Source organism: Takifugu rubripes, chromosome 5, assembly GCF_901000725.2.
Source record: "Takifugu rubripes chromosome 5, fTakRub1.2, whole genome shotgun sequence".
Lineage (NCBI taxonomy): Eukaryota > Metazoa > Chordata > Actinopteri > Tetraodontiformes > Tetraodontidae > Takifugu > Takifugu rubripes.
In genome coordinates, this window is record NC_042289.1 from 3518744 (window position 1) to 3546531 (window position 27788).

General features: G+C 42.2%; 3 protein-coding genes and 1 long non-coding RNA gene across 4 annotated transcripts; 1 reads left to right on the top strand and 3 right to left on the bottom strand.

The window, feature by feature from the left end:
* Positions 1-375: 375 nt before the first annotated feature.
* On the bottom strand, positions 376-6032 carry LOC115249931 (uncharacterized). The gene is made up of 3 exons (XR_003888552.1): positions 5923-6032; positions 897-985; positions 376-476 (listed from the first exon to the last, which is right to left on the bottom strand). It is a non-coding gene; the product is annotated as an uncharacterized lncRNA (long non-coding RNA).
* Positions 6033-8124: 2092 nt separating this feature from the next.
* On the top strand, positions 8125-13249 carry nags (N-acetylglutamate synthase). The gene is made up of 8 exons (XM_003964403.3): positions 8125-8609; positions 8943-9223; positions 10202-10415; positions 10493-10673; positions 10914-10953; positions 11298-11429; positions 11532-11714; positions 12231-13249. The coding sequence occupies exons 1-8, from the start codon at positions 8232-8234 to the stop codon at positions 12409-12411; spliced, it is 1590 nt and encodes a 529-aa protein (XP_003964452.1). The 5' UTR covers positions 8125-8231; the 3' UTR covers positions 12412-13249.
* Positions 13250-14398: 1149 nt separating this feature from the next.
* Positions 14399-16391, bottom strand: coa3b (cytochrome C oxidase assembly factor 3b). Its single transcript, XM_003979659.3, has 2 exons — positions 16176-16391; positions 14399-14727 (listed from the first exon to the last, which is right to left on the bottom strand). Exons 1-2 carry the CDS (start codon positions 16342-16344, stop codon positions 14621-14623), a joined length of 276 nt encoding a protein of 91 aa, XP_003979708.2. The 5' UTR covers positions 16345-16391; the 3' UTR covers positions 14399-14620.
* Positions 16392-18201: 1810 nt separating this feature from the next.
* LOC101069273 (sodium- and chloride-dependent betaine transporter-like) lies at positions 18202-26874 on the bottom strand. Its single transcript, XM_011603700.2, has 15 exons — positions 26517-26874; positions 26308-26443; positions 25785-25919; positions 25323-25460; positions 24258-24348; positions 24002-24134; positions 23592-23726; positions 23390-23493; positions 21698-21822; positions 21515-21627; positions 20894-21031; positions 20704-20806; positions 20434-20534; positions 18560-18730; positions 18202-18441 (listed from the first exon to the last, which is right to left on the bottom strand). Exons 2-15 carry the CDS (start codon positions 26429-26431, stop codon positions 18349-18351), a joined length of 1704 nt encoding a protein of 567 aa, XP_011602002.2. The 5' UTR covers positions 26432-26443; positions 26517-26874; the 3' UTR covers positions 18202-18348.
* Between the last annotated feature and the right edge of the window lie 914 nt (positions 26875-27788).

A 27788-nucleotide genomic window follows, 5' to 3' on the forward strand; every position in this document is an offset into this window, starting at 1 on the left:
TCAGTAATAATTGCTAGAGGAGGAAGCCTTGTTTGTTAAATGGAAGTAAAACCTTTGAACATCCAGTGAAATCCCTTTTCTACATCGTATCATATGTGCATGTGTCAGTATATTATAGGGGGAGCCTCATCATCCCAATCATCATATCAATTAGTCGTAAATAAATTCAAACAGAAAATTTTTCTTAAAACTTCAGCTCTAATGCAGCACAAATTCAAAAAGTAAAGGATAAAGGACAGTGTCGGCCGTATGCCACCAAGAGTTATTGAGCTTCATGCACGTTTTCCTTTGGAGAGAAAGGCAGTTTTATGTTTCGGAAAATTCTCGACTTTATTTTATTTGAGTAAAATAAATAAAGTCATAACTTTAAAGTCATTCAAAGTCATTTCTGACAATTTTAAATTGAGTGTTCTGGTTTCGTGTCCAATAGTAGTGTTGTCTTGGTTTCATCAACCCAACTGGCACATTTCTGAGGCCTAAAAATGAAAAAGACATATAAATAAAAACTAACTAACCAACCAACCAACTAACTAACTAACTAACTAACTAACTAACTAACTAACTAACTAACTAACTAACTAACTAACTAACTAAATAGATAAATAAATAAATGAATAAATAAATAAATAAATAAATAAATAAATAAATAAATGAATGAATGAATGAATGAATGAATGAATGAATGAATGAATGAATGAATGAATAAATAACTACCGGTAACTAAATCAATAAATAAGAATATAAAAATAAGAATTTCAACCTTTTGCAACACTAATCATATTAATAATAGTGACAAAGATTATAATATTAATAAATAATAACAACAAATGTCATGTCTTTATTATCTCATTTTAAACGTGCTGATGTACGGACGTAATGCAAAAACATCAACATACCTGCGGGTTTCTGCATCAAAATCAAGTGCTATGAATATTTGCATTCTTCTTGTTTTTGGTTTTACACTGCAGATTTTGTGTGTTGTGAACTGTAAAAAAAAACAGATCAGCATTAAAAGCCTGCATGTTTACTGCCCAGCACCGTGGTATCATATGTTTAAAGGAGGATGGACCTGTTGCACTGGAGAGAAGCAGCACTTTAACACCCGCTGTTGATGGATTCTCACGTAAACAAGCTGCTTCTAGCTCGGAGATGATGTAAAGTTCCAGTTCAACCTGCCTCCTCGCCCTCGGAGGGGACGAGTGACCACATTCAAGCTGTGATTAAATGACCACCCACGCAGAGTGCAGAAAGACACAAAACGTGCACGCAGGTAGGAAACAAATAAAGGTTTCCGTCTATAGCAGTGAAATTTGCATCCTCGGAGACTCCTGGATTCACAGAGAAATGAGTGTTTGTAGCATTCTTCACTCTACACGCCATACACAGTGGGGATGTAATTAAACTCAGAATGGGATAATTTTTCTAAATAAATATTGGAGGCTTTAGTAAAAACACTGCAGTCACTCCTCCGCTGTGGCCAGAGAGTCTGGGCTGCACAGTAGGAGTAGACTGCACAGAGAGCTCCTTCCATGGGCCTCCGTTCCGCCCAAGTCCGAGTCCTGAGGCACGAAACCTTAGATCTGAACCACCAAATGTGTTTTTTGCCCTTAAAAAGGTTTATATCGGCACTGCTGGTGTAAAGAGCGGTGCTGTGGACTCCACCGCGCAGGTATAGTTAAGCAACTGGGAGAAAAGCAACCACACCACAGGAAGAGTTGGGAAAGTTCAGACAAATTCCCAGAAAATGGTCGAGAGACAGTCAGGAGCAAACACTGAGGTCAACAAAAGGCGAATACAAACAGATTGTCCACGCTGGTCTAGACTCTGGTACCTCTGCGATTCTTAAAAAAAAAAAAAAGACTGAGTGGAATCCTGGTGGGACCAAGCAGGTGCTAAAGTAAAGTGGATTTACCATCGACACTAGTCAGGATTCCTGAGGAACATGAGCCTGCTGAGCACAAACCTGCACAATATTCAACGCTTCTTCTCAGTCAAATGGCATTTGCTTCCTGGTCAACTCATTTTTGTGACTCTTACAACAGCGTGTTTGTGTTGTGAGCACGTGCCGCTCGCTCTATGAGGATGTCGTCACCACCGCCTTGCTCACGAGTGCTGTCCACAGCTCAGATATTTGCTCCAAGACGGACTGATCAGATTCCTCATCGCTTCAGTCTGTTCGTTGATGAACCTCTGAGCGTGAGCTGCGTTGCAGATCTCCTGCCGCTGACCCAGAGCTGCGAGGCTCAGGGAGGCATCAGAACACGTCTGCGGGCTCTGCGAGCCCAGGGATGAGATCAACCGCCATTGTTTGGAAAAGTGGTGCCCCATGTGTTTGGACAACATCACAGGACGCTGAAGCTACTGTAACATGTCACGCCTCTTCATGCAGACCACCAGAGCGCTGGGTGCACTCACACAGTGAGGAGGCGTCGGGCCACTGTGCAGAGTAAATAAACCAAACGGGCTGCAGAAAAGAGACCTCATCGCTGCAGCGTGTTGTGCAATACAACGTGTAAACACAGCAGCATATATACAGCAGATTTCTATACTGACGACACCGTTTAAAAAATGACAACGGCTGCTGCGGCGTGGCCCTACGCTCAGCTCGACCTCTGAAATTTCGCTTTATCATCTTCTTTGGGTCTGTTTGGGTTTCAGGTTCTTGCATGTGAAACATTGTTGAACTCACGGAGGCAGCGTTTGGGTTCTAATCCATGGTTTTGGTGTCTAAGCCTGAGCCAATAAAAGGGTTGCTTGACAAAGCATTTCTCAAACTACCATGGATCAAATAAATGTGATTATTTTGTATTTCATTTGGTGTTTCACAAATTCATCAGGACAAATGAAACACCGTCAGTTTTTAAAATACCCACACACACACACACACACACACACATACACACACAATGTCAATAACAATATCAAAAAACTAAAACAATAATAATTACTAAAAATATTTAAAGAATGGCATAATGCTGAACAAATGACTGATAAAATTCCTAGATTAAAAAACAATTGATATTTATAGCAACTTTAGCCAATGAAAGAAAATTAATCTGCTTTGGTTCCTCAACTGGAAGGAAAAGGTCAAATTTATTTATTTTGTCTTGTAAGTAGCCACCGTGACCCTGTTAAAGGGAAAGTGGTAGAAGATGGATGGATAGATGCACCTGTGTTTATAGGCGTTAAACAAAGTTTTATGTAATGTGTGATTGCATTAGAGGTATCAATATGGTAAACATCAAATGAGGACCAGTTAGATTCCAAACCTTCCAAAATATTCAGGCACATTTGTGGAGCAAACCTCATCCACCGCTGTGCTCGGTCACGACTTGTTCATGCATGCGTGCCTGTGCTGTTGACAACTGGCACAATTACAATCTTCACGCAGAAAATTAAAGCCGGCATGTTCTAAAAAAGGTTTTAAATCACTGCGGCTGCTGTGACTCCTCCAGAGAGCCAATGGATGAGATCGTAGCCGTTTGCTCTGCTGCCCCCTAGTGGCAAATGTATAACGCCAAAGTTGCTTAGTAACTCAAGTTTATTAATAAACCACCTTTCGCAGACAATTTAAGTGCTGCGCAAGACAAGTAAAACAGAAATTAAGGATAAAATTTGAGAAAATGGTATACAAAAAAGTAAACAGAATAGTTTTTGTTAGTTTTTTGTAACTAATAGATAAAAGGAAAGGTATTACGATAAGCTTAAAAAAACAAAGCCAGTGTCTAGGCAGCGAATAAAGGCAGGTGGAGATGTTATAGAGCCTCAGAGCATCTGCTCCAAAAGCACGGTTACTTAAAATGGCCTTTTAGAACCTCTAGTAGAGCCTGTCTAGAACCTCTAGACAGGTCAGAGATGTGAGGAGGAGCTGGGCCTGAAAACACCTCTGCTAGTCCGACAGTGATGAGCATCGTCACAGCAGTGTACAAGAGTGGGTCTCACCTTCTTTTTGCAGAGTTTAAACTGTGAGTAATTTGTGATTAAATGATGTTAGATCACAGACCTGATATTAAATGGTTTACTTTGCTTGCAGTGACTGAACATGAATGATAATTGTGAAATTACATTCTGGCAAATGTATCACCTCTGTGGTTACAATCATTGGAAAATATCACCTGTGGATAGTGCAGGTTTCCCTCTGTGTGTTTGATAGAGACAGAATGAGAGACTAACAGTATCTTAAATGAAGCCTTTACAACATAAGCAATTTCAACTAAATCTAACTTTTTCACAGCATTTCTTTATCCCCTACACTCAGCTAAGGTATGATGACGTATCTGCAAATATTTCAACATGCTAATATTTAATGGAGCTGTTTTGTGATTCAGTGCTAAGCCCATTAATACTGAAAGTGACACGGATTCTCCTGAAGGACTCCGAGCGGCAGGAAAAAGTGTTTTCAATGTTAGTTTCTAACTAAAAACCCAAACCGCACTTATAATTCCTGTCCCAGCCTACAACAAGATCCTGAAGGGCCTTAAATGAACAACACTCCGGAAGGAATCATGCATATATCAACAAAATCCAAAAAGTAAATGTCTGTTTGGAGATGAGCTCTTACAATGAACATGTAGCCTTTACGCCATCATTATAATGCTGCCACGCTACATGAAAGGGATCATTGTTATTTTAGAATTATATCTACAATCCTTTATGTAATTGATGTAAGTTTTAAGACCCCCCCCCCCCCCCCCCCCCCCCCCCACCACCCCCAACATAGAACTCTTTGCATGCCTTCATAAAAAGCCTTTTGTACTGCTAGGCAGCAGTAGGTAGACTGTACATTAAAGTTGTGTTTTTCGAGTGTAAATACTCTTTCTGTGAAGTTTTAGCATGAAATTAATTAAATATTGTCTGATAATCTGATTAGATCAACATTACACACTGTCCGATATTCAAAGGTGGCCCAGCGAACATTTATTTATGCACTTAATGCTCAGAAAATGAAGGTTTGCTCAAGAAAATGATTTCAACAATGGCATGTGATGTTCTTAGATCAAAACATTTGTTTGTAGAAAAGGGGCTTGAGTGTCAACATAAGGAAACTGTCCATTCTTCTGTCCCTCAGGGTGAATGTGGGGAGGAATGTTTTCCTGTCGCACAGAAACTTTGATCTCACACCCCATAATCGCTTCCTTAAGATTATACAGTACATGAACCTCCCCACTGCTGTGTGTGTGTGTGTGTGTGTGTGTGTGTGTGTGTGTGTGTGCGTGTGTGTGTGTGTGTGTGTGTGTGTGTGTTCCCCAGAGGGCAGCCAGGGTAGATGTGTTCCTCTGTTCCTCTGTGTCCCGCCGGATGACAGATAGGGAAGAAATTGAGACATAAGTATGATGTCATCAGACAGCAGCAGACAGGAAGTGATGTAAGTGGTGGTCTCTCTGACCTGTGCAAACTCTCTAAGTGACTTCAAACTCCTTTTTTTACTGAGCCGCTGCAGTCAAGGCAATATTGACAGGTGTGTGTGAGTAGACGCCCTGACTTGCTTGAGCATATTATTTTTGGCTACTACATTGAGATGGAGTGTTAAAAAGTAGATCAGAAAAATAACAGATTTCAAAATCTTGAACACAGTCAAACACACAAAAAACGACCGAAAATTTAGATCTAAAACTGAATGAACTTCAAAGTAATCCAAACAATCATAGTCCCAATTCACATACCATGTAGGAGGAGGACATTGTTGATTTTTCTTATCCCCAACATTAGACAGCAGTTCTGAGAATAATTTAGAATCATTTCATGTTATGCATCAGGTTAAACACTTGATCTCAGTAGAATCATGATTCCCATGGATCCTCCAGAGAATCAAACACCTCCTGTCAACACCTCCTGTCAACAAGTGTGTCTTCCACTGACCTTCTCAGCATGGAAACATTTATCGGATAAAAAAGTTTCAAGAGGGAAAACCTGAACACTCACCCTAAGGCGGAGGGCTCCCCCATGTGGGCCCCTGCTGCTATTGCATCCTCCAGAGTCCGGAACAACAGGCCACCACCTGCCGCATGGATGTGCTACTAAATGTCATCCATTGCTGGGAAACTGTCCACATTTCAGTTCTCTTATAGTATTTTGGTTTAAAGTCTTCCTTGACATGTTCTGAAGGATTTTTTTTTCAATGTAAAGGGGCTTGTTTTCTATTTCCCCTCTGTTTTCCCTCTTCTGAGATAACCTGCTGTTTTAGTTGTGTTAACCCATTAATGTTCATTGCAGTTGTGGTGTCCAGCCATCTTCTCCTCCTTCAACTCTTTCTGTGTCCATGAGTCACAAGGAACATGCTGTCAACAATATTTCATTCTTTACACACTAATGCCGGGCTAAACAACACCAGGGTAAACAGTTGGAGTTGGGTTGGGTTAAACTCTGCCACCAGGCTGACCTTAGACCTCATGTCATGCACTCTGTAGCAGTGCTGACGTCAAATATATGAAAGGGAAATGAAACGTAATAGCTGCCAATGCTCCATGCTCAAGAGAACAAGACGCCTACAGTGGGGGACATTTTTCATGGTGTGTGTGTTTGTTTGTGTCTGCACATTTCTGTGTTCTTCAACAGGGTCTAAAAATAAGATGATTCACTCCCACGTCTTCCTGCGTGCACCTGAATGTTTGCACGCTGTGCCCATGCCTTGCGACAGGATGAAACGTGAGAGGTGCTTATCTAACGAGACTAGGAACTGTCAGCGCTGCACTTTGTTTCACTCTGTTGCTCTTCAGAGGCTGTTACTGAGGGGAACAGAGGCAGCCTGGGAAGCATGTCATTTACTTGCACACTCTTAGTAAAGGATCAGACTACTTAATCTATTTTTATGATGTCTGTAACTCCTTTCTTTATGCTATTATTGTTCATATTTAGTCACACTTTCACTGTTTTGTTCCCTTTTGTTGCACTTCTTATAAAATGTTTAATAAAAGAATAATCAAAAACAGTAAATTCCATTTATTGGGGCTGTTGTTTGACATCTATATAAATGCAAATTGATGTATGAAACTTTGATTTTAAATATAGCCTTTTTTCCTCTATCCTTTATGCTCCAAACCAATCCAGACAAGCCTGCTACTATTGTGTTGCAACTTAATTCAGCCCAGTTCAGTACATGCTCGTGGCCTCCAGCCATTCCAGCAGTTTCCCAGCAAGGGCTGACGTGTAGAGGAGAGAAAGAGCAGGTATTCTGGGAAGCTTGACCTTGAAAATATTCAACATCAGTGTAACTTTATACTGATTTTACAGAGTTTACAGATTAGCAACAGGTCCAAAGCTGCCACTTGTACAATATGTAATTAAATCTGTGCACTGTCTTGTTCTCTATTTTTCCTCCTTTTTTGGCTCTTCGGCATTGACCTGTTGTTTGTGTGTGTGTGTGTGTGTGTGTGTGTGTGTGTGTGTGTGTGTGTGTGTGTGTGTGTGTGTGTGTGTGTTCCTCCTGCACGACTGTGGTGCCTAATTAACTCCTTATGCATTGGGCAACCTCACCGACCTCCACATCATCTTTGCCTTGCTAACATTTGTCATATAAACTTGTTTATCTCGATCACGCCTTCAGCAAACAACAACTTGCCCTTTTTAAATATTGAATACACCAAAAGAAGCCGACTAACAGATGCTGGTCTTGTTCCCGCTGTAGTTGAGTTTGGATTTTGCAGGGTTGCCCGCAGGGGCCATTTTTGGGGTATCAGCCCCATCTACAGGCTTTGCCACGTTATGTGCGTGAACAGGCGCAAATGTGGGAAGGTTCTAGAATAGCGTGTGCGTAAAAAGAACATTGTATTCCTGCTAAATTTCCTTGGAAAAAATGTTCGGAAAAGACGCGAAAAGTGCGGGTTATGCGTGACACGTATCCCTGGACTCTAATGGCCAGTTCATAACCTTGTAATATAAATAAATATTTGTAATTACGTGTGTTTCTGCCAGTAAATAAAAAAGAGAATGACAAATAGATGCTGAAATGGATGACTGAGGAATGCCAATATCAACTAGTTATGAAAACCTGAGGGGGAACGTTGATTGGGAAAATAATAACAAACCAAGGTTGGGGCTCCATTACGTGGTTCCAGGAGTTCCAGAAACACTTTTTAGCCTCAACCTGTCAAAGCCGACTCGCTACTCGGCGAGTCAGATGACTCTCCCCTCGGTTACCGAGCCAGTAATGTGAAACGCACTTCCTGGTGTCAGAGCAGAGCTCCAGAAGCTCAGCAGTCAGCGCCGGGACCCCACGGAGAAAAGGCTTCGACATGGCGAAACTCAACAGCGGCTCCCCGGGCTGCCGGGCCGTGGCCCTGGCAGGAAAGTACCTGTCCAGCCCGTCTCTCCCGGCGCTGACCCGGGGCTCCGGCCAGCGGCAGCGGAGGATGGCGGCACCTCGACGCTGCATGATGAGCTCCGACGCGTCCGGGGACGCGGGGAAAAGCCCGCTGCTGCTGCATCAGCAGGACTCTCTGGGCTGTCTGTCCCCCGCGGACCGACAGGCGCCGACCAACCGAAATCTGATTTACCGCGACGTCAGGGCTTTCCTGAGCGAGGTCGGCGGGGACCCCCGGGAGGCTCGGTACTGGCTGACCCAGTTCCAGAGAGCCACCGCGACGCAGTCTCCTGCCTTCGCCGTGCTGGAGGTAGATGCCTGACTGTCGCTTTGATTTTCTATAAATCAACGTGTCTCTGACAGTCACCTTTGTGAATGTTTTACGCTGTTTGTTTGTTTTTTAAAGAAGTTATGAAGTAATTTTGAAAGTATAGGTAACGCATGAAAGTATGCAACTGGAAACATTCCAGTTCATATAGATCAGCATAAGTTGTGCAGAATAGGAAAGGAGAGACATTCTGCTCAAAAAAAATATGTTTGCCTCAGCTCGATATATTTGGTGATGCTTCTTTGAGGACAGTTTGGCTTCTTCCCGTTGTTGACGATGAGGTTGATGTTCTGTTCACACGTTTGTCTTCCCCAGGTGGACAGCTCAGTCTTTGAAAGCAGGGAAATGGTTCAAAGGCTCGCTTTCGGGCTTTCCTTCCTCCAGCGGATGGACATGAAGCCTGTAGTGATAATGGGCTGGTCCGAGCACGAGGATCTCAGCCCCGGCGAGCCGATAGCAGGCTCTCAGTGCACCAAGGGGCTGGTGAAGCGGAGCAAGCAGCTAACGGAGGCTCTCCAGCAACACTCTGCCGTGGTCCTGCCACTTTTCTCCGCTGAGTCCTTCCTCCTGCTGCAGGAAACCCAAACTGGAAGCAGGTGAGCTCTGAGAAGGAGACAGTCTAACCCCCATTCATGCTGTTACTGTGGTTGCCCAGAGCTCCTGGGGGTGATGCAACCATCCACGAGTTGCAACAGGAGCAAAAACACATGCGAGACAGCTGTGCTAGAAAGAATTTGGCCAAGATTCTGCTCAGGGAGAGAAAGTGGAGACATGCACATTGAGTTCAATAGTACATGCCAAAAAAACAACCAATAATAATGTTCTTGGGATTGGATGTTGTTTTCAGCTCTCCAGCTGCAACTACTTTTTTTAGTGCTGTCTTTATGATTTATTATTTATAAAATAAGTGAGTATGCAATCACATAGATTCTTATTTTGTGTTTTTATGTTTACTCTATTTACAACGTTAGGGGGGGTGGGGGGGGGGTTAAAGTCAGAGGAACTAATCTGGAGACTTTCTTTTCAATCGCCGTGGTTTGGTGAAGCGTCCCTGACAGAGATGATACCAGAGTTTCCTCTGCATCCTGTCTTAAGTGTTCATTTCAAACCAAAACAGCCCCGTTTTTAAAAATTTGAAGAAAAACAAACAGGTGCATACAATTACAGTTGTATTGACAGAATTCTAGAATGACGCGACGCAGCTAGAAGCTAGGTCTCAAGGACGTTAGTAGCTGAGAGCAAAAATAGGTGCATGAAAAAAGCTGTATTTTGCATTTTCACATGTTGACACACTTGGGACAGGCCCTTCGGCCACAGAGGTGAGACTCAAATGCTCAGACTGTTTCGGTGTAATGTAAGGAGCAAGTGTACACTCACGCTGTTTTAGACTTATTCTTCAACCTCTCAACCTCTAGAATCTCCTCTGCTTGACATGCTTGATGAATTGTTTTTCAAAAATCTAACGGTGCCAATATAAAACATGAAATCCTCCTTGACAGTGCTGAATAACATGGCTCTTTCTTGCCCTGACTACTCCCCCACCCCTCTCATTCTCTTGACTTGCTTCTCCTTAGTGCCCCACCTTCCATCAGTGTGGACAGCAGTCTCCTCCAGTGGAGTCTGGGCTGTGGGACGATCCCATTGGTTTGTCCAGTGGGGAGGGATGGTCGAGGTTGTTCAGTCATCTTGGATTCCACAGAGGTTACAGCAGCTGTTTCCCGAGTCCTGAAACCCTATAAAGTCGTGTTTCTGAACACTTCAGGGGGGCTCCGCAGTCAAGAACACAAGGTAGCCTGGCGTGCGACGAGCACTCACAGTGACGATACGATAGAACAATTTACATCGAACACCTGCGTCTCTTACAGGTTCTGGAGACGGTGTTGTTGCCCAGCAACCTGCTTATTTTGTCCACAGCAGCATGGCTGAGCAAAGCGCAACGCTGCCGCGTGGCCACCATAGCCAGGCTGCTCAATCAGCTGCCGACGGAGTCGTCTGCAGTGATCACGTCTGCAGACGCACTGCTCACGGAGCTCTTCAGTCACAGAGGTGACTCACTCACACTGTTTAGGTGCAAGGAGCGACTGTGCACACACTGTTTTAGACTGTTCACACACTTATTCTGCCTTTTGTTTAACTGTAATCAATTGTTATTCTCTTTTTTTTGGGTGCAGTGTGTCCTAATTTAACGAGGACGACAGACACATATCATGAACAAACTTTTGCCCGACTTATTTTAGTCACCTGAGTTTTTATTTAAATGTTGTTTTGTTTATATTTGTGGTTCAGGGTCTGGGACTCTCTTTAAAAATGGGGACCCCATACATCGGTAAGTTCCTTTCACACCAAAGCACAGATGGAAGGTTTGATTTGTAATTCAATGGGAGCATTCTCATTAATCTGTTACCTTCTGGTTTTTTCATCCATAATTATTTTAGTTTTAAAGATGCGTGCATTTTAAAATGAGAAATGTGGAAGCCTAAAAGCCAAAAAAGAACCTTATTATAGTGCTGACAGAACTCTGACAGAGGGATATAATACCAAGAAATAAAAAAAAACTGTAACTAATACTCAATATTATTTTCTATTGCACCTATATAAGATCATATGAGCGAGTGTGGCTCCACAAAAGTGTGTTTTATTAACCCTGCGTGCACGTGTGTGTGATTAAAGACACAGTTCTCTGGCTGGGATCGATGTGGAACGCCTTCTGGCTCTCATCAACAAGTCCTTTGATAAAACGTTGAGGCGAGACTACATCGACTCTCTGCAGGGACGCGTGCACTCCATCTACCTGTCTGAAGGGTGAGCGCATATAGAGTAGATCTAGCCAGCGTTGGCCTCATAGCTCGCAGCTATGAGTTTCCGTTACGTGGCCCTAAGTTGTCCGTTGGCCCTTCACCCCAGCTACAACGCAGCAGCCATCATCACCATGGAGCCGGTGAACAACGGAACCCCGTACCTGGATAAGTTTGTGGTGAGCAGCAGTAAACAGGGCCAGGGCACCAGTCACCTCCTGTGGGAATGCATCAGACAGGACCTGGGCAAACTGTTCTGGAGGTCACGAGCCACCAACAGGATCAATCCCTGGTGAGACTTTTTATTCTGTTAACGTTTAAAAGACGGGTGCATCCCACTCAATTAGAATATCATCAAAAAGCTGATTCACAGAGTATCATTAATTCAACTCAACAAGTGGGGCCGATCTTTTATACTGATTCACTACACCTAGAGTAATACAGGGACCTCGAGAGGGTGGTGAAATAAAGCCAGTCAGCATATCAGGCATGCAAAAACGAAACGAGGTCGCCTTACATCATTGCCAGTTGAGGCGGCACATTACATGTCTGTCTTTGTCTCTATCTAAATATAGCCTGGTAATCTTAACGTTTCATAGAAAACTTCTGGGAAGATTGCCAGACGTTTTCAGCGCCCATGCAACCGTGGTTTGTGACTTACTCTGCAGCCACGAGGAGGTCACATTTCACTTTTGGTTTCAGTTTTTAGCGTGCGCTGACCGTCACCGTCCCGTCGGGCTCCAAACACGTTCAGTGAAATGCAAGAGTTGTGTCACTGCTGATTCTGTCCAATTTCTTGTCCATGTAGGTATTTTAAGCACTCTGATGGCAGCTTTGTGAATGGCGCATGGACCGTCTTCTGGTTTGGCCTGACAGACATTAGAGATTCCTATGAGCTTGTGGAGTATGCCAGGAATCTCCCAGAATCTTTCCAGGCCTCCCCTCTCGGTACCCCTGAGCAGCCCCTCACAGCTGCTGCAAAATCCTGAGTGGATCCCGTCCTGAGCCAGCCTCTTCTGTCTCAGAGAGCTCTCTTTTTTTGCTGTGATTTAATCTTTCTTGTCTTTAGCTGCGGTGAAAACAAGAAATCGTCCCATTTATTCATAAGCTATAATAAGTATTGATAAATATTTCAGAGATAACTATTCAGATTTTTTTTTTTTTACTTTTATAGATTATAAAAAGTACTTAAATGTGCAAAACGTGACATGGAAATACATGAGAAGTTGCTTTATTTTCACATCTTGTAAAGATTTTAAGACATGGCCAAACAACTGAGTAGTTGAGCTGGAAACGTGTGTAGACTCGTTAACTGCAGACAAACGCTCGGCTCCTCGTCAGCGGTATTCCTGGTCCTACTCTGATCGGCTGCTTAGCATTTAAATGCTGCTGAGAGCTGGTGGCATTCTACTGTCCACGTGCCAATGGCGATGCGTTCCAAAGATTGCCAACCCTTGAAAAAGAATGCCAGACATTCCTGATTAATTAAAGAAATTGATCTATCAAGAGCCTGATGTATGTCTGTCGTCCTTACGGAATACAGTGGGCATTGAATAAACACATAAAATACACAGTTCTGTCACAAAGGACCTTTTGTGGGGAAATGAGGGCATTTTTGGATGGTCCTCACAACTCCAACAGGCTGTGTGAGAGTCTTAAGAATCAGCATAGAATTATTGTTAAGGTTCGGTTTAGGGTCAGTGGCTCGGAAATGAATGATTACATATGAAAGTCCTCACAGTGATAAAAGGGTGAAATTAGGAAATATGTATTTTACTTGTATTTGGTACTACAACAGAGGAATAAAAGCGGTGTTTACAGACTGGCCCCCCAGCATTCTGTCCTTCCTGTTTCTACCAAGGCAGTTCCTCTACTTCATCTTTGGGTTTCAGATCAAATATGGATAATTCCATTACCACGCAGGTTTGTAAGAAAATAGGTGTGTCTGGCGGTTACAGTAGTTCTAACAAATTCCCAACTGGTTATTTCATCTTCTCATGCCATCACTGATACCCGAGCCTATAATGTTAGTATCTATATTCTGAATATATGTACTCATAAGTACAAAGACATTAATGTGCTGAGCATTTGGTGACTGACACAATCCCAGCATCTGGAAATGGACACGGACGTATATACATTTTATGTTTGTTTCGTCTTTATCTGACTCGAGTTGGGGGTGTGGGGGGGATCAATTTGAAAGAAAGGATCAAGTTTGCAACAGTTAAAAATGTTTTCCTTTCCTGTGGTGTCAAGTGTAGACTGCTAAGTTCTTTTTTTCATTTGGTTCTTTTTTAACAGTGTAGCCTTACACCTTACCTGTCGAAACATGGCTGTCCAAATGACAGGTATGCGTTTCCAACATGTCCCCCGGGTGTCCACTCCCTAAACCTCCAGAATGCCAGGGGCTGATGACATTTAATCAGAGCTGAATTGTAAACACTATATTTCCTGAAAAAGAAGGCCGGATCTAAAACCAGTTTGTCCAGTGATCTCATCTTACTGAATAGAGTTTAGCATTTTTAACACTGGGCTAAAGTGGATGACTCTACTCACCTGGTATATTCCATCATCTTTACACTTAGTATATTTTAACTCCCAGTTCCCACAAACCTCTTAACTGGAAACACTTGTGGGGGCAGTGTTAAGATTCCAATATTGTTCCCTGGTAACTATAATAACTCCATAAGGAGCACACCTAGGAGTTATTACTACAAAATGTGTTCTTACCACTGGAGGCCACTGACTCTAAGAAAATGTGCTCCCATCATGCTCTCACATGAGATAACCCACTGTTGCTAAAAAAAAAAACATTCTAAGGCACATCATACTCAAATGTCTAAAACAACTAAGTGGAGATTCTGATCACTTTAGGTTTTATATTAATAAACATATATAATGCTCATAGTCTATAGTACAGATTTTATATTCTAAATGCTTTAAATGCATGGAATAATGATACGTGCAGAAATCAAGTCAGTTAAGGAAGCTGGGATGTATGAGTCTTGTTTTGTTAAGGATGGGAAGATCCATTAATTCCCTTTTTTTTCAATTTAAATTTTCACATTTAACACATTACAATATCTCACAGACAGGTCAATATACATAAGGTAATGTCACCTTTAAATGAATTTACACATTAGCACCACCCACTACACTGAGGTGGAAAAACAGTAAGCCTGGCACAGTCCATTGTCATCAGGAGTTGGCTCCAGTCCGGGGCCCTCTGATGATGTGGATTTTGGCTTCATCATCCAGCTCCTCTAGAATTCTCTCCTGCTTGACGGACAGAATGGTGTAGCCAACTGCACAACCAGAGTTAAAGGAAAAACACGAGAAGTACTTTAAAAGAGTAGGTTGAATATGTTTGTTAATGACCTAATTAATAGTCATCAGCCTCATGATGTCACCCCTAACTTAAGAAATCATAAAGCATTGCTCTGATACCGTTAAGGCAGGGGGATCCTCTATTAATAACAATGCTTTGTATGGCACAAAGATCAGAAATATGTATCATCGATCATAGGGATCCAATGTTATTTGGCAAATTTTCAGACTGAGCTCACAAAACACACATATCCCTGATCTGTACAGATTAAAGATGCAAATGTGGAAGCTGAGCCATCACGGATAAGACTTTCGGGTGCCAGAAGGTTGTCATTAACATGGCTGTTTCCGAAATCACCCCCTAGACCCTACATAGTGCACTCAATAATGTGGACGCCATTTTGAAATAGTGCCCGAATTGTTAGTGAGCATCGCTGTACCCTATGTAGTGCACTCAATGTATCCCACAATGCACTGCGAAAAGTAGTGTACAAGCGAGCACCCTAACACGGAAAATGTATCCCAGTAGAAATTAGGTTAAAAGATGCGTCCCATGGGACGCATCTTTTAACCTAATTTCTACTGTGCGGTTTGATATATGAAATTTTTGGAAATAAGATTTTTTTTTCAGTAGGGATCCAATATGATCATCTTAAAATATTACAACATAAATGTGTAAAAAAAAAAAATCAATCTTCACTGATCCCCCGCCCCTCACTTAAAATTGTTCTTTGGAATCGTCTGTTCCTCACCAGGCGACAGAATCTCAGTAAAAGAATATTTACAAAGATGAAAAGTAGCTCTGAATCCATTTTTTGATGAAAAATTGCTCTATTAAATGTTTCCACTACAGCAGAATATGACTTGAGAATGTACCATCACGTCTTGGCTTGAAAATGTCAAGGGACACTAATTATTTTAGGCAATAAGTAATTATTATTGTATTATTATTGACATTAATATTTCATTTTATTATATAAAGTTAAATACAGGGTAAAATGTTGCATTTTCATAAAATGACCGCTGAATGTATTTCTGATGGGTTAAAATAATTAAATGGACCTGGCCACTTTTCCTGGCGAAGCGGTTCGTAATTATTATGCGACACCATGACGTTACTTTACGTGCGCCGTAAATGACACCGTTGTCCGAATACTAACTTTAAATTGAGTGCACTACGTAGTTCACTCAATCCATGTCCCCCTTGTAGTGAGTAGGGAATAGGGAACAAGTGTGGGGTTTCGGAAACAGCCATTGTTACAGTTTTAAGATTACTACAATAAGAAAACAAAAAAATATGTTAGCAGTTAACATTCAAATCTGCAGACTGAAACTGTTACAGTTAGTGTCATTTTATTCCAAGTTTGCGCATGAGTCCAGCTTCTAGATAACATCTAAAACATCTTGAGGACGCGGTGAAGGATACACATGCCGACCACGAACGTTCCAATAGCCAGGCCGGTAATCAGGTTCCGCCTGCGGAGCAGAGCAGCATTTTTCTGCCAGTGGTGGAGCTCCTCTCGGTGGCGGAGCAGCCGTTGCTCGGCCGCTTTCGAAGCGGGTTTTGCGGTGCTGTCTAGCCCACTGTCAGCCATGATACCCTGTAGTCTGTAACATGAATCGGAAGTGTTTTTGTTATCCACCGGTTTAAAGGGAAACAGGCTACACACTGCCACCTAGTGTAGTGGGGTGTAAAAGTCTTTTCGGCGGCTATACCGTATATACTATTATATCTAATAGTGAATAGCCGCCACCTTGTGGACTTCGATAATAACTGCAATGTTTACAGCGCCCCCCCCCCCCCCCCCTCCCACACACACACACACACACACACACACAATATGTATTTAATCCTGCTGCTCTTACAAATTCCAAAATATATCTGATTCCTTCCCCTCTATTTTCCTTTTCAGGCTCCTTCTTTCCTTTGCATGTCTCTTGATCACTTGTTCTGTAGCCATCCTGGTGCAAGAGGTGAAACATCTTCATGAAACCCGAACAGTCCAGTTGCTCGGATTCAACTATCAGAATCATGGACAGGTTAAAAAGAATTGGGTCTTAAATTGACCCTTAAATTGAACCAGCACTTTATTTCATGAACACTTGACAAACAAGCATCCAAACTCAAAAAGAAGTAACAATTGGTAAAGTAAGAGATGAACCAATAAAGAACAGTACCAGCGAGGCCGACCTGACCTGGTGTCTCATTCTATTTAATAAAATTTGGTGGTCTATTGTATTCAAAGCAACAGGTAGATTCAATAGTACCAAGACTATAAGTTTATGGTCATCCAAGTTGTGCCTGATGTTTAAAATCTTTATTAGGGTTGTCTCAGAACTGATTCACTGAAAAATCTAACTGATGCCCAAGATGTTATTTCTCTTTCAAAAGTCATTTACTTGATTAAAAACAGGAATTTACAGTATTTTACTCAAAAATAATAAGCTGGCTGTTGACCAATAATTGTTTAAATGTTGGGTTCCCAATTGCTTTTCTTCAGAAAGGGCTTTACTGCCGCAATTTTAAAAGAGCCAGGGAAGGCGCCCATCTGAACAGAGTAATTCGACAGTAGTTCCTCAAAGAATCCATAAAGAATTTCCAATAAATGGTGTAGGAATTGGGTATAAAAGGCAGGTTGATGGCATTACTTGGAAGAGAACTCTACCAAGTGACCTCACTTTAACCAGGGCTAAAACTCTCCAGTGATCCCAATGTGCCATCATTTCAAATTTGCTGAGATAAAAGACTCTATTTTTATTTTATTTCTATCATCAATTTTGCTTCTGAAATTGTCTGCAAAATCCTCACAAGGGGTATTGTTTGGCATCCTTGAAGATCTATTTAAGTTTGTGCATGTTAAGAGGTTGATTTGACGGAAAATAAATTTGTGTTGGGGGTCCAGGGTTTCGGGTCGTTCGTTGCCTGACTCTTCCTGCAGGGGGCGTAAACGAGCCGATAATTGTCAATAGCTGGCGCTGCAGGCGGACGCACATCTTCATCCTCCCATTTAAGGACGGAGCGTCCGTCTGCCAGAGGCGGAAGATTTCGTACGCGTAGTGGTAAACATGATCCCTGTTGCCTTACAGTTAGTGGAACTGTTCATAACACTCGCCCGTTTGAGGTCCCCACGCCGACCTGCGGACGGAAGTCGCTCGCTGGACCTCCCGGTGCCCCCCGGAGGACTGGACGAGTGTCTCTCCTGCGGTCCAAGATGACGCCACGCTGGCTGTTTAATAAAGACTTTGTTCCTGGACTCAATCCACACTGCGTGTAGCCTGCTTTCGGGTTCTTAAAAGAACCCTAATTATTAACAATTTGTAGTTGACTTTCCGGTTGTTAATCACGTAATTTTTTATGGTGAACTGTTAGCTTTTAGTTTTCTGATATCTGCATTTCTCCACAGGGGTTTAATTCTTGTTTTAATTGCAACTGGAGCCAATGAGTCCCATGTTGACTTTAGTTTATTGTGAAATAAAAGTACAAGGAGTTCGGTAAAATTTCTGCAGGAGTGCTCACATGAAGTGAGAATGTGAATAACACAAAAAAGATAGATATTTTTCATGTCAGTAGGTGCTTCTCTTAAGCATTTAATAGCAGCTCATATATCAGATGAGTGGATGGTCTCAGATTCGTGTCCATTTCTCTTAGGATGAGCAGCACCACGATCAGGATACCAGAGGACCAACAGACGCTGAGAGCAGCAAAGAGGACAGAAAATAACAGCTAGTCAGGCAGAATATTAATTTGTTTGCGAAGATAATTAATGGTGGTGATAGGAATTGTAAAGTGTTCCAAAGATGAACCCTTACCTGCTTCAGGGTTCCTTTAGTGAAACACAGCTTTGCAACTGCATAGAAAGGAATTACAACCATCGAGGACAAGGCCATAGCCAAGCCGAGATGGTAGGACCAGTCTGGATACACATAACCCCCCCTGGATCTCAGAGGCTGGTAGTTGAGAAATGAGCAGATGAGGCCAACCTTTAGGGAAAGCCATAACAGGACTACAGTTAAAAGAGGCTGAGCTGGGCAACAGGGATGAGATGATGCTTGTGGTTTATTCATATTACACTTGTGTGCACAAAATTACAAACTGATGCCAATGTTAATTACAAGTTGAAGAGATGACAGGTTGTCAGTAATGAGTTTACAGTAGGTTGACACCATCATTGGTAGTTTTTGAGTGTGGCAAAGAAAAGTGTTGAGTTTGAACTTTCTAATTGAAATGAGTAATCTGCTGCTTGTGGACTAAGAAAACTTTAACCTGAAAGTCTGCAACTATCCACATTTATGATTAAATGATCCATTAAAGTGCTGATATTCAACCATACATCCAACCTTAGGGTATAGAGAACAATTAAAGCATTCGACCGTGTCCCTCGGGGGGTCCTGTGGGGGGTTCTCCGAGAGTATGGGGTGTCGGGCCCGCTGATACGGGCCGTCCGCTCCCTGTACGATCGGTGCCAGAGTTTGGTCCGAATTGCTGGCAGTAAGTCGAACTCGTTTCTGGTGAGGGTTGGTTTCCGCCAGGGCTGCCCTTTGTCTCCGATTCTGTTCATAATTTTTATGGACAGAATTTCTAGGTGCAGTCATGGTGTTGAGGGGATCTGATTTGGTGACCTCAGGATCGGGTCTCTGCTTTTTGCGGATGATGTGGTCCTGTTGGCGTCATCAGCCCGTAACCTCCAACTATCACTGGATCGGTTCGCCGCCGCATGTGAAGCGGCTGGGATGAAAATCAGCACCTCCAAATCCGAGGCCATGGTTCTCAACCGCAAAAATGTGGAGTGCCTTCTCCGGGTCTGCCCCAAGTGGAGGAGTTCAAGTACCTCGGGGTCTTGTTCACGAGTGAGGGAAGAATGGAGCGGAAGATCGACAGGCGGATCGGCGCGGCATCTGCAGTACTGCGGACTCTGCACCCGTCCATAGTGGTGAAGAGAGAGCTGAGCCGAAAGGCGAAGCTCTCGATTTACCAGTCGATCTTCGTTCCTACCCTCACCTATGTTCATGAGCTTTGGGTCATGAGCTTTGGGTCATGACCGAAAGAACAAGATCACGGGTACAAGCGGCTGAAATGAGCTTCCTCCGTAGGGTGGCTGGGCTCTCCCTTAGAGATAGGGTGAGAAGCTCTGCCATCCGGGAGGAGCTCTGAGTAGAGCCGCCGCTCCTCCGCGTTGAGAGGAGCCAGATGAGGTGGCTTGGGCATCTAGTTAGGATGCCCCCTGGACGCCTCCCTGGTGAGGTGTTCAGGGCATGTTCCTCCGGTAGGAGACCCCCGGGAAGACCCAGGACACGTTGCAGAGACTATGTCTCTCGACTGGTCTGGGAACGCCTGGGGATCCCTCCGGATGAGCTGGAAGAAGTAGCTGGGGAGAGGGAAGTCTGGGCTTCTCTCCTTAGGCTGCTGCCCCCGCGACCCGACCCCGGATAAGCGGTAGAGGATGGATGGATGGATGGAACAATTAATATTGTTGTATTAAGGAACAGTATTTCTGATCATCTGATCTGGATCTCATCTGGAATCTCTTCTTTTGGGTTATAAATCTATTATCTAACATGACTGGTATAAAATGAATGTGCATTAGAGATAGAGAGATTAATTTGGACAATTGAGGATACGTGTGGCTGTGATAAATGATGGGGATTTGACACAATTAGTCTGATTCCTGCTTTGTGCAACTCACCAGAGAGAGTAAAGGGGTAAAGTAACGCCAGCACAGTTTGTAAAGAAGCCAGGGTCTCTGTCCCGTTATCTCTTCAACAGCATTACACATCTGCTCAGCACCTGCACAACAATTAACGTTTGTTAATTATAAGAGACAGGTGTATGTCTCTGACTCGATAGTCCAGTATAGTGTTTAATCCACTGTCTGATTGCAAAGAGGCCTGTTTCTTAAATGAATAATTTTTTCAGGTCTTCAGCCTAAAAAGTTACAATAACTGAGATTGCTTACCAAAGGCCCAACCAACAGCCAGACACTGGATCAGAGATCCAAATAAGATACATGTTCCACTGCAACCATAGTAGTCAACCAGCTCAAAAAGGTACACTCCTCCCTGCACATGAGAATGTCGAAACAAGGTTAAATATGAAAATGCTGTGTTCTTCATTTCCTTTATTGGGTGCCCTGATTTGTTTACTACCTCAGTGGTGAGGCAGATCTGTACGATGAAGCATGTGCAACAGAAAATAAGGAGGCCGGCCTCTCTACGCCAGGGTCTGCGCATCTCTCCTGGAAAGAGGTCAATCATGGCTGATATCAGAGCTTCCAGGCCTGCAAACTAAGAAATGCAAAAAGAAAAGAAGTTAATTAATTTGCCAGAAGTGAAGTGATGTTTTTTAATGTGTGATTTCACAATTGGAGATCCATGTTTGCCAAAAAACATACTTTTTTTTGACCCACAGTTTTTTAAATTGATCTAGAGCCTAAAAATTAAGGGATGGAGTTCAAAAACACTGCCAATCCTGCTGCCCATGGAGTGGCAGGTCATTTGCAGTTTCCCAACTTAGACCTCATACTCCTCATGGAGGACCTACGGCAGGAGGATGAAAATCTTTAGAAGAACATTTTATTTAAACAAATCACAAATCCTCGACGTAGAGCACTGGACCAACTCCCTTCTTGAAGGAATTCAAGTAACTTGGGTTTGCGTCCATTGTGATTATTAGGAAAGAGGAACAAGAGATAGGCACTCCCATTGCCTCTTGGATATTAACAGGGGTCATTTTTTCTATATGGCATAGAGCATTTTGCATCAACTCACCATTGTGTCAATTCCCAACAGTAGGAGCATAAAGAAGAAGCAAACAGCCCAGAGCTGAGGAAGGGGCATCATGGCAATAGCCTGAGGAAAGGCAATGAAGGCCAGTCCTGGACCTGTGGAACAGATGAGTTTACTCCACATTATTAGAATTCTCTTCTTTTTCCATGTGATTTGAGGTCCTACCTGATTCAGCCACCATGTCAATGGGAACTCCTTGTGCTTGTGCCATGAAGCCCAGAGTTGAGAAGACTACAAATCCAGCAACAAAACTGGTGGAGGCATTGAGCACGCTCAACCACAGACAGTCCCTGCACATAAGTGTGTTTGAACAAAAATATAGAATATAAAATTAAAATAACAGCAAAGTACACAAAAATAAGAGTATGGCTGGGAAAGGGCAGGTGGAAGCATTGTAGAACGGTTACTGCTGCCATTTTTATTTTGTTTAAATAAAACAATTATATTATTCATATTATTATATTTTTATCAGTATTATAATCTCAATGGTTATTTTAGTATCAAAACACTATTGTCAGTCATTATTGTGACTATTAAATGTAATCACATTCCCAGAGGGCTCCATGTGGTCATGACTGCTGTCCCAGTGCTGAAGTACACTTCCATGGCAGCATTATCACCCATCAGAGCATGTTTCCTGATGTAATGTTCAATAAACATGTGGATTTAAAGGTGATGCTCCCTTAATTCCATCAGTAGGTAAAATGTGTCAGCAGAGGAGCTACACTAACACACTGGATGGGGATCCGAAAATATGTCCACCTTTGCTCTTACGACCACACGAACCCATAAAACTTGGCCAGATTGTGCAGCTCAGTCGCTGCAGTTTCGCCTGACATAATCATTTGGGGCATTTTAAACAGCCAGAGCTTGAAGTATGTACTTAAAATGTACTATGTTGTATTAAGAAATGCATGGAAGTTGTAACAGTGGACAAACACAATTAGTAGGTCTATCCCACGGGTCGGCATTTGCAGAGGAGCTGAACTACACTTGTGCCTGCAGAAAAATGAAATGAAGTCGCCTGAGGCAGACTTACTTTTGTTAAATATGAGGTCTACCTGCTCTTTCACCACAAACTGCTGTTCAGAGTGACATGCATGAGACTTCCTCATTCCATGTGTGAACATATACAGAGCAGGTGGAGGAGAGAGAACATCTTGCTTCTTAACACTCCTAAAAATAAAGATCTCACAGTGGACATTTATCAGAACAAAAATGACATTCAATCCTTATTCATAGGTGGGGGCTGAGTGCTGAGATCATCTGAGTACTGGTTCTTTAGAGTCTCCGTTATGAAAAATCTTACCTTGGACAAGAACACAGGGGAACTGTTAAAGAAAGCCCAATAGAGACATTCTTTCTTGAGTGTTTAAGCGAGGAACAACAACTGTTGGTGTCCATCTATAATTCAGAGCCTATTTTGTCTTTGTGTGGTTCTCCAGCTCTACATTGGCAGAGGAAATTCTCCAGAAGGTCAAGAACATAACCCAGAATATCACAAGCTGACCATACCCCTCTCTAGAAGAACTTGACGGTTCTCGTGACCACAACAACCACATAATTTACTCAATCACTCATCAATTGTTCATGCAGAAAATACAGGTACAATCAGACTGAAAAATGGTTTACCAATCTCACAGCCATTGATGTGCCACAAAACAAGGGATTGTGCGATAACTACTGAATGTGGATGAGGTTTTGATGATGTATGGTTTAACCATGATTTAGCTTATATAGTATTTTATTACCTTCTTGTTATTTTTTTACTTTATAAAGTTCCCCATCAAGGGAAGAGTGGTAGAGGGTGGAAAAATAGTAGGAACTGTTCTGTTCGTTGAGATTTTGATGGCTTACCTGCAACAATTGTTTTTGAGCTTGTTGTAGCTCCCAAAGGTGATTAGTGTTCCTGCTGAAACGCCATAAGAAAAGAGGACCTGAGAGCAAGCATCCATCCACACCTAGTAAAAAAAATAACATTGTGTATTATTGTAATTAAGAATTGTGACATCCTTTATTGAATGCTATGTTGCCTCAACAAATTCTTGCACTGTTTTACCTGAAGGTCTGCTAGGCGAGAAACATCCGGATATAGGTAGAAAACCAAACCCTGCAGAGCTCCAGGAAGCGTCAACCCCCTGACCAGTAGGATGGCCAGCATTACGTAAGGAAATATAGCTGTGAAGTACACTACCTGAAAATTGAAGGGAACAAAATTTGAAGTGTTCACGGTGCGTACAAATATAGTCTGGGTTACTTATCGTAGGTCAAAATGTTTCCCAGAGCAGTGCTAGAGACTATCAATGCATCCACTTTCTTTAACCACTATTTTATGTACACCGTGGTGCAATTTAGAGTTTTTAACTGAAAGATCATATTTTTGATCAGTGGGAAGAAAAAGTCTGAAGAAAACTGACACCCATATCCAGACTGTCTTAGACCCATAGCTTGGTGAACTATGGATTTCACCTTTCCGGTAGACCGCACCCCCTTCCAGATGCAGAAGTAGCAGGCTATCCAGCAGGCAAGCAAACACAGCAGCAGCTCCCACCTCACTGTACCCAACTCCTCTATTCCAGATGAAATGGACAGCACTCGTCTTCTGTTACGGGAAAAGAAACCAATTCTATGTTTGTACATGGCAACAGTTTGCTTATGCACAAATGGGCTCTGCTTTAGTCAGTACTTCAACCCTTATTATTATTCATGTGTAACAGGTACTCACTCCCAGAATTCAGAGACTGAAGACTTGGTCAGATTTGTACTGTTGATTATCAAATGTCCACCTTCTGCTGTTGAGAGATCCATACATCTGTCTGTTTGCAAGAAAGCAGAGAATATGGTAATTCAAGGTCCAATGACTTACAGGATATAGATCATGGAAAATCCCATCGCAGTGTTAACAATGTTGCAGCAACACAGTTCAGGTACATTCACACTCTGTGTACGTTGTCTGTAAATGTGACCCAGAATGGCAACAAATGTAGAATTTACAAAGTTTTGTGTGTGTCTTGTCAACACTAGATTTTCCTTCAACAGAAAAACATCAATTAGTTATCCCAATATTAAATTGGCTGAGAAGTTCTGTAGCTGTCGCTGAATTTTGGGTTCATGTTCTTAATTCTTGTTTTCTTAAATGTTTATCTTGTTTATTTAATTGATATTGTGTTACTTTGATTTATAAGAGGTAAACCTGTTGGTGAAGATTTAGATTTCAACTGATTTCACCTGAATTAGAGTATAAACAATGCAAGGTGTGGTCTGGGAACGCCTGGGGATCCCCCCGGACGAGCTGGAAGAAGTAGCTGGGGAGAGGGAAGTCTGGGCTTCTCTTCTTAGGCTGCTGCCCCCGCGACCCGACCCCGGATAAGCGGTAGAGGATGGATGGATGGATGGATGGATGGATGGATGGATGGATGGATGGATGGATGGATGGATGGATGGATGGATGGATGGATGGATGGATGGATGGATGGATGGATGGATGGATGGATGGATGGATGGATGGATGGTTTTAGATTTTGTTTGTAAGATTCAAGCTGATCAATGCTGTTGTATTTTTTGATTGTGAAATTTTATACATTTTCTTTCACATTCAACAGTGGATCGTACAAATAAAACAGTTCAACCATCAATTGTATCGTGGACCTTAGTCTCCAATCAGTGAGAAGTGTTTAGGAGCAGCAAAGTTCTTTCTTTTATTAGAGAACGTGGATGAATGATGTATTTCACTGCATTCACTTATGTTGAAATATATGTTGAATAGGTTTCACCTCTGTTATATACTCACCTGTGTTCCAGGGGTTGTTGCAGGTGGCCCACGGCAGAGTTCCACGAAAAGAGTTGATCAGGTAGAAAACAATCCAGGCCAGAACAATGGTGTAAACTCTGAAATATATCTGGATAATTATGATAAAATATCCAGTCCCTGTAAGGAAGAAAGAAAGAAATGCTCTGTTAAGAGTAAACTAATATATGAAGGGAAATATTTGAGGCTCAGGAATTTAGTTTGTTTAATTTGTAAAAGGCTCACTATAAACTTAATTTTTACTCTGACAAACAAATTATTCTTTTAGAACAATATTATCAACAAAGCTGTGTTCTACTGGATGCAATGCCACTTGGCCATCATCATGGAGGAGCACAAGGGAGAGCTGGCCCACCTCAATAGCTTATCCATCCACTGTCCTGTCCCTAATGTGATATTTACCAGTTTCCACATTACATGCATTTTTTAAAACCCAAAACTTACCTTGAGCCAATGGGCAAATCTTCGTCCAACAGGTGACAACCCCCTCTTGTGTGAACTGACCCATCACTGTTTCCAGCAGGAAGAGTGGCAGACCACACAGCACAGTGAAGAAGCAGTACGGCAACAGGAAGACTCCTTCAAACATGCACACAGGTACACACACACACACACACACACACACACACACAAACGTATATACTGTCTGTATACAAAAGACAATTTAAAGACAGAGTAATAAACACTTTGAAACGTATCTTAAATTAGCAGAGAATCCTAATGAAATCAAAAGGAATGAAAACCTAAGTGATGAAGCAGTCACTGATAACTAAGTGATCAATAAACTGTGGATAATTGATATATTGTGGCATCCTGTAACTCCAACTCATCTTATTTGGCAATTTCCATCAGTTTGGGGATTTTTGTCAACTGTTCATAGTTCATTACTTTAAGTTAGTTTTTAGGAGACACAAATATTTTCCTTTTCATTATCACATTCAAAAACTCTCACTGCATTCCAGCTCACCTCCTCCATTCTTAAAGCAGAGGTATGGGAATCTCCATACATTACCCAACCCTACTATATTGCCTGCAGACGCCAGAATATATTCCCTTTTTTTGCTCCATTGGTCTCTCTCTCCATGTTCCATGATGGTCTTGATCTGAATGGATGAGGGATGAATGAGGAAACTCAGACTTTATTAAGTGTTGTGGAAGAAATCCAGGAGGTGTTACCTGCAGGCTGATAGGATGAGGTAGTTAAGAATTCAAAGCTATTTGTTTTTTCTTTATTCGTTGCTTTAAGTTGAAAAATTTGTCCATATGTGAACACCTGCATTGGTTTTCCACCACTTAGGGTTAGGGATGATAGGGTTCTGCTGTATAACGAGGAAGAGCCACTCATGAAGAAACTAGCATGTCAACACAACTTGTGCTAAATCTTTATTTTGTACAGTTGCCTCTTTTCTCACCAGAGTTTTAACATAAAAGACAGAAATCCTGATACAATAAAGTCTTTATTTCAGTCAGAGGCAAAATTCTGACACTTTACATGGTGAAAAATCCAAACTGTAGAGACATCACTGAAAATACACACAATCATGCCTTAAGAATGACAATGATGCCCCTCAGTCAGTTTGGCAAGTTTAATGATCGAAAAGTTAAATAACACCCCCCTCCCAAGATACAATCAACATAATTAGTTATCTCATGATTAACTAATCCTTTTTGTCAATATTTTTTGCCACGGTGTTCTTTTCCACTCACAGATCATGATTCCATGAGGAAAATCCACTTGCTCTGATGATAATAAATTAATACAAGACAATTCTACTCTTCATGGTCAAATTGACCTGGTGACCTTAAATCAAGACAAATAATTCATGTAAGGACTAAATACTTAAACAACAAAATAAGAGATCAGGAATATGAACATGGGACATTGGTATATGTGTCTGTGGGTCTCCACACCACACTACTGACGTGTTTTGATAGTAAACAATATGCAGAAAAAATTATTACCGTATTTTCACGACCATAAGGCGCACTGTATTAAAAGGCGCAGTCTCAGTTATGGGTGCTATTTCTGTATTTAAAACATACATGAGGCGCACCGTATTATTAGGCGCATGCTGAAACATACAGTAAAAATTACAACGGAAGTAAAACAGTGAGTTTCGACACATTTTGTCACAGCTGCGGGCAATCATGCCCGTGAGCCGCCTCGCCCCGCACACCTGTTGTGCATCAGGACTCTAATGAGCACTCTTCTTAATCCCTGGAGGCACACCTGCTCCCTGCCAGATCGTTATTCGTTCCTGATGACTTCCTGATGACTTTCCAGCGTATAAACGTTCTAATCTTATCTGTATTTATTTATTCTGTCTCTTTACTGTGCATACGCTGCTACTATAATTCAATTTCTCCACGGGGATGAATAAAGTTCATCGTAATCTTAATCTTAATTCCTGTTTGCCTGCCTGCCCGGTTCCGACCTTGCCTGTTCCT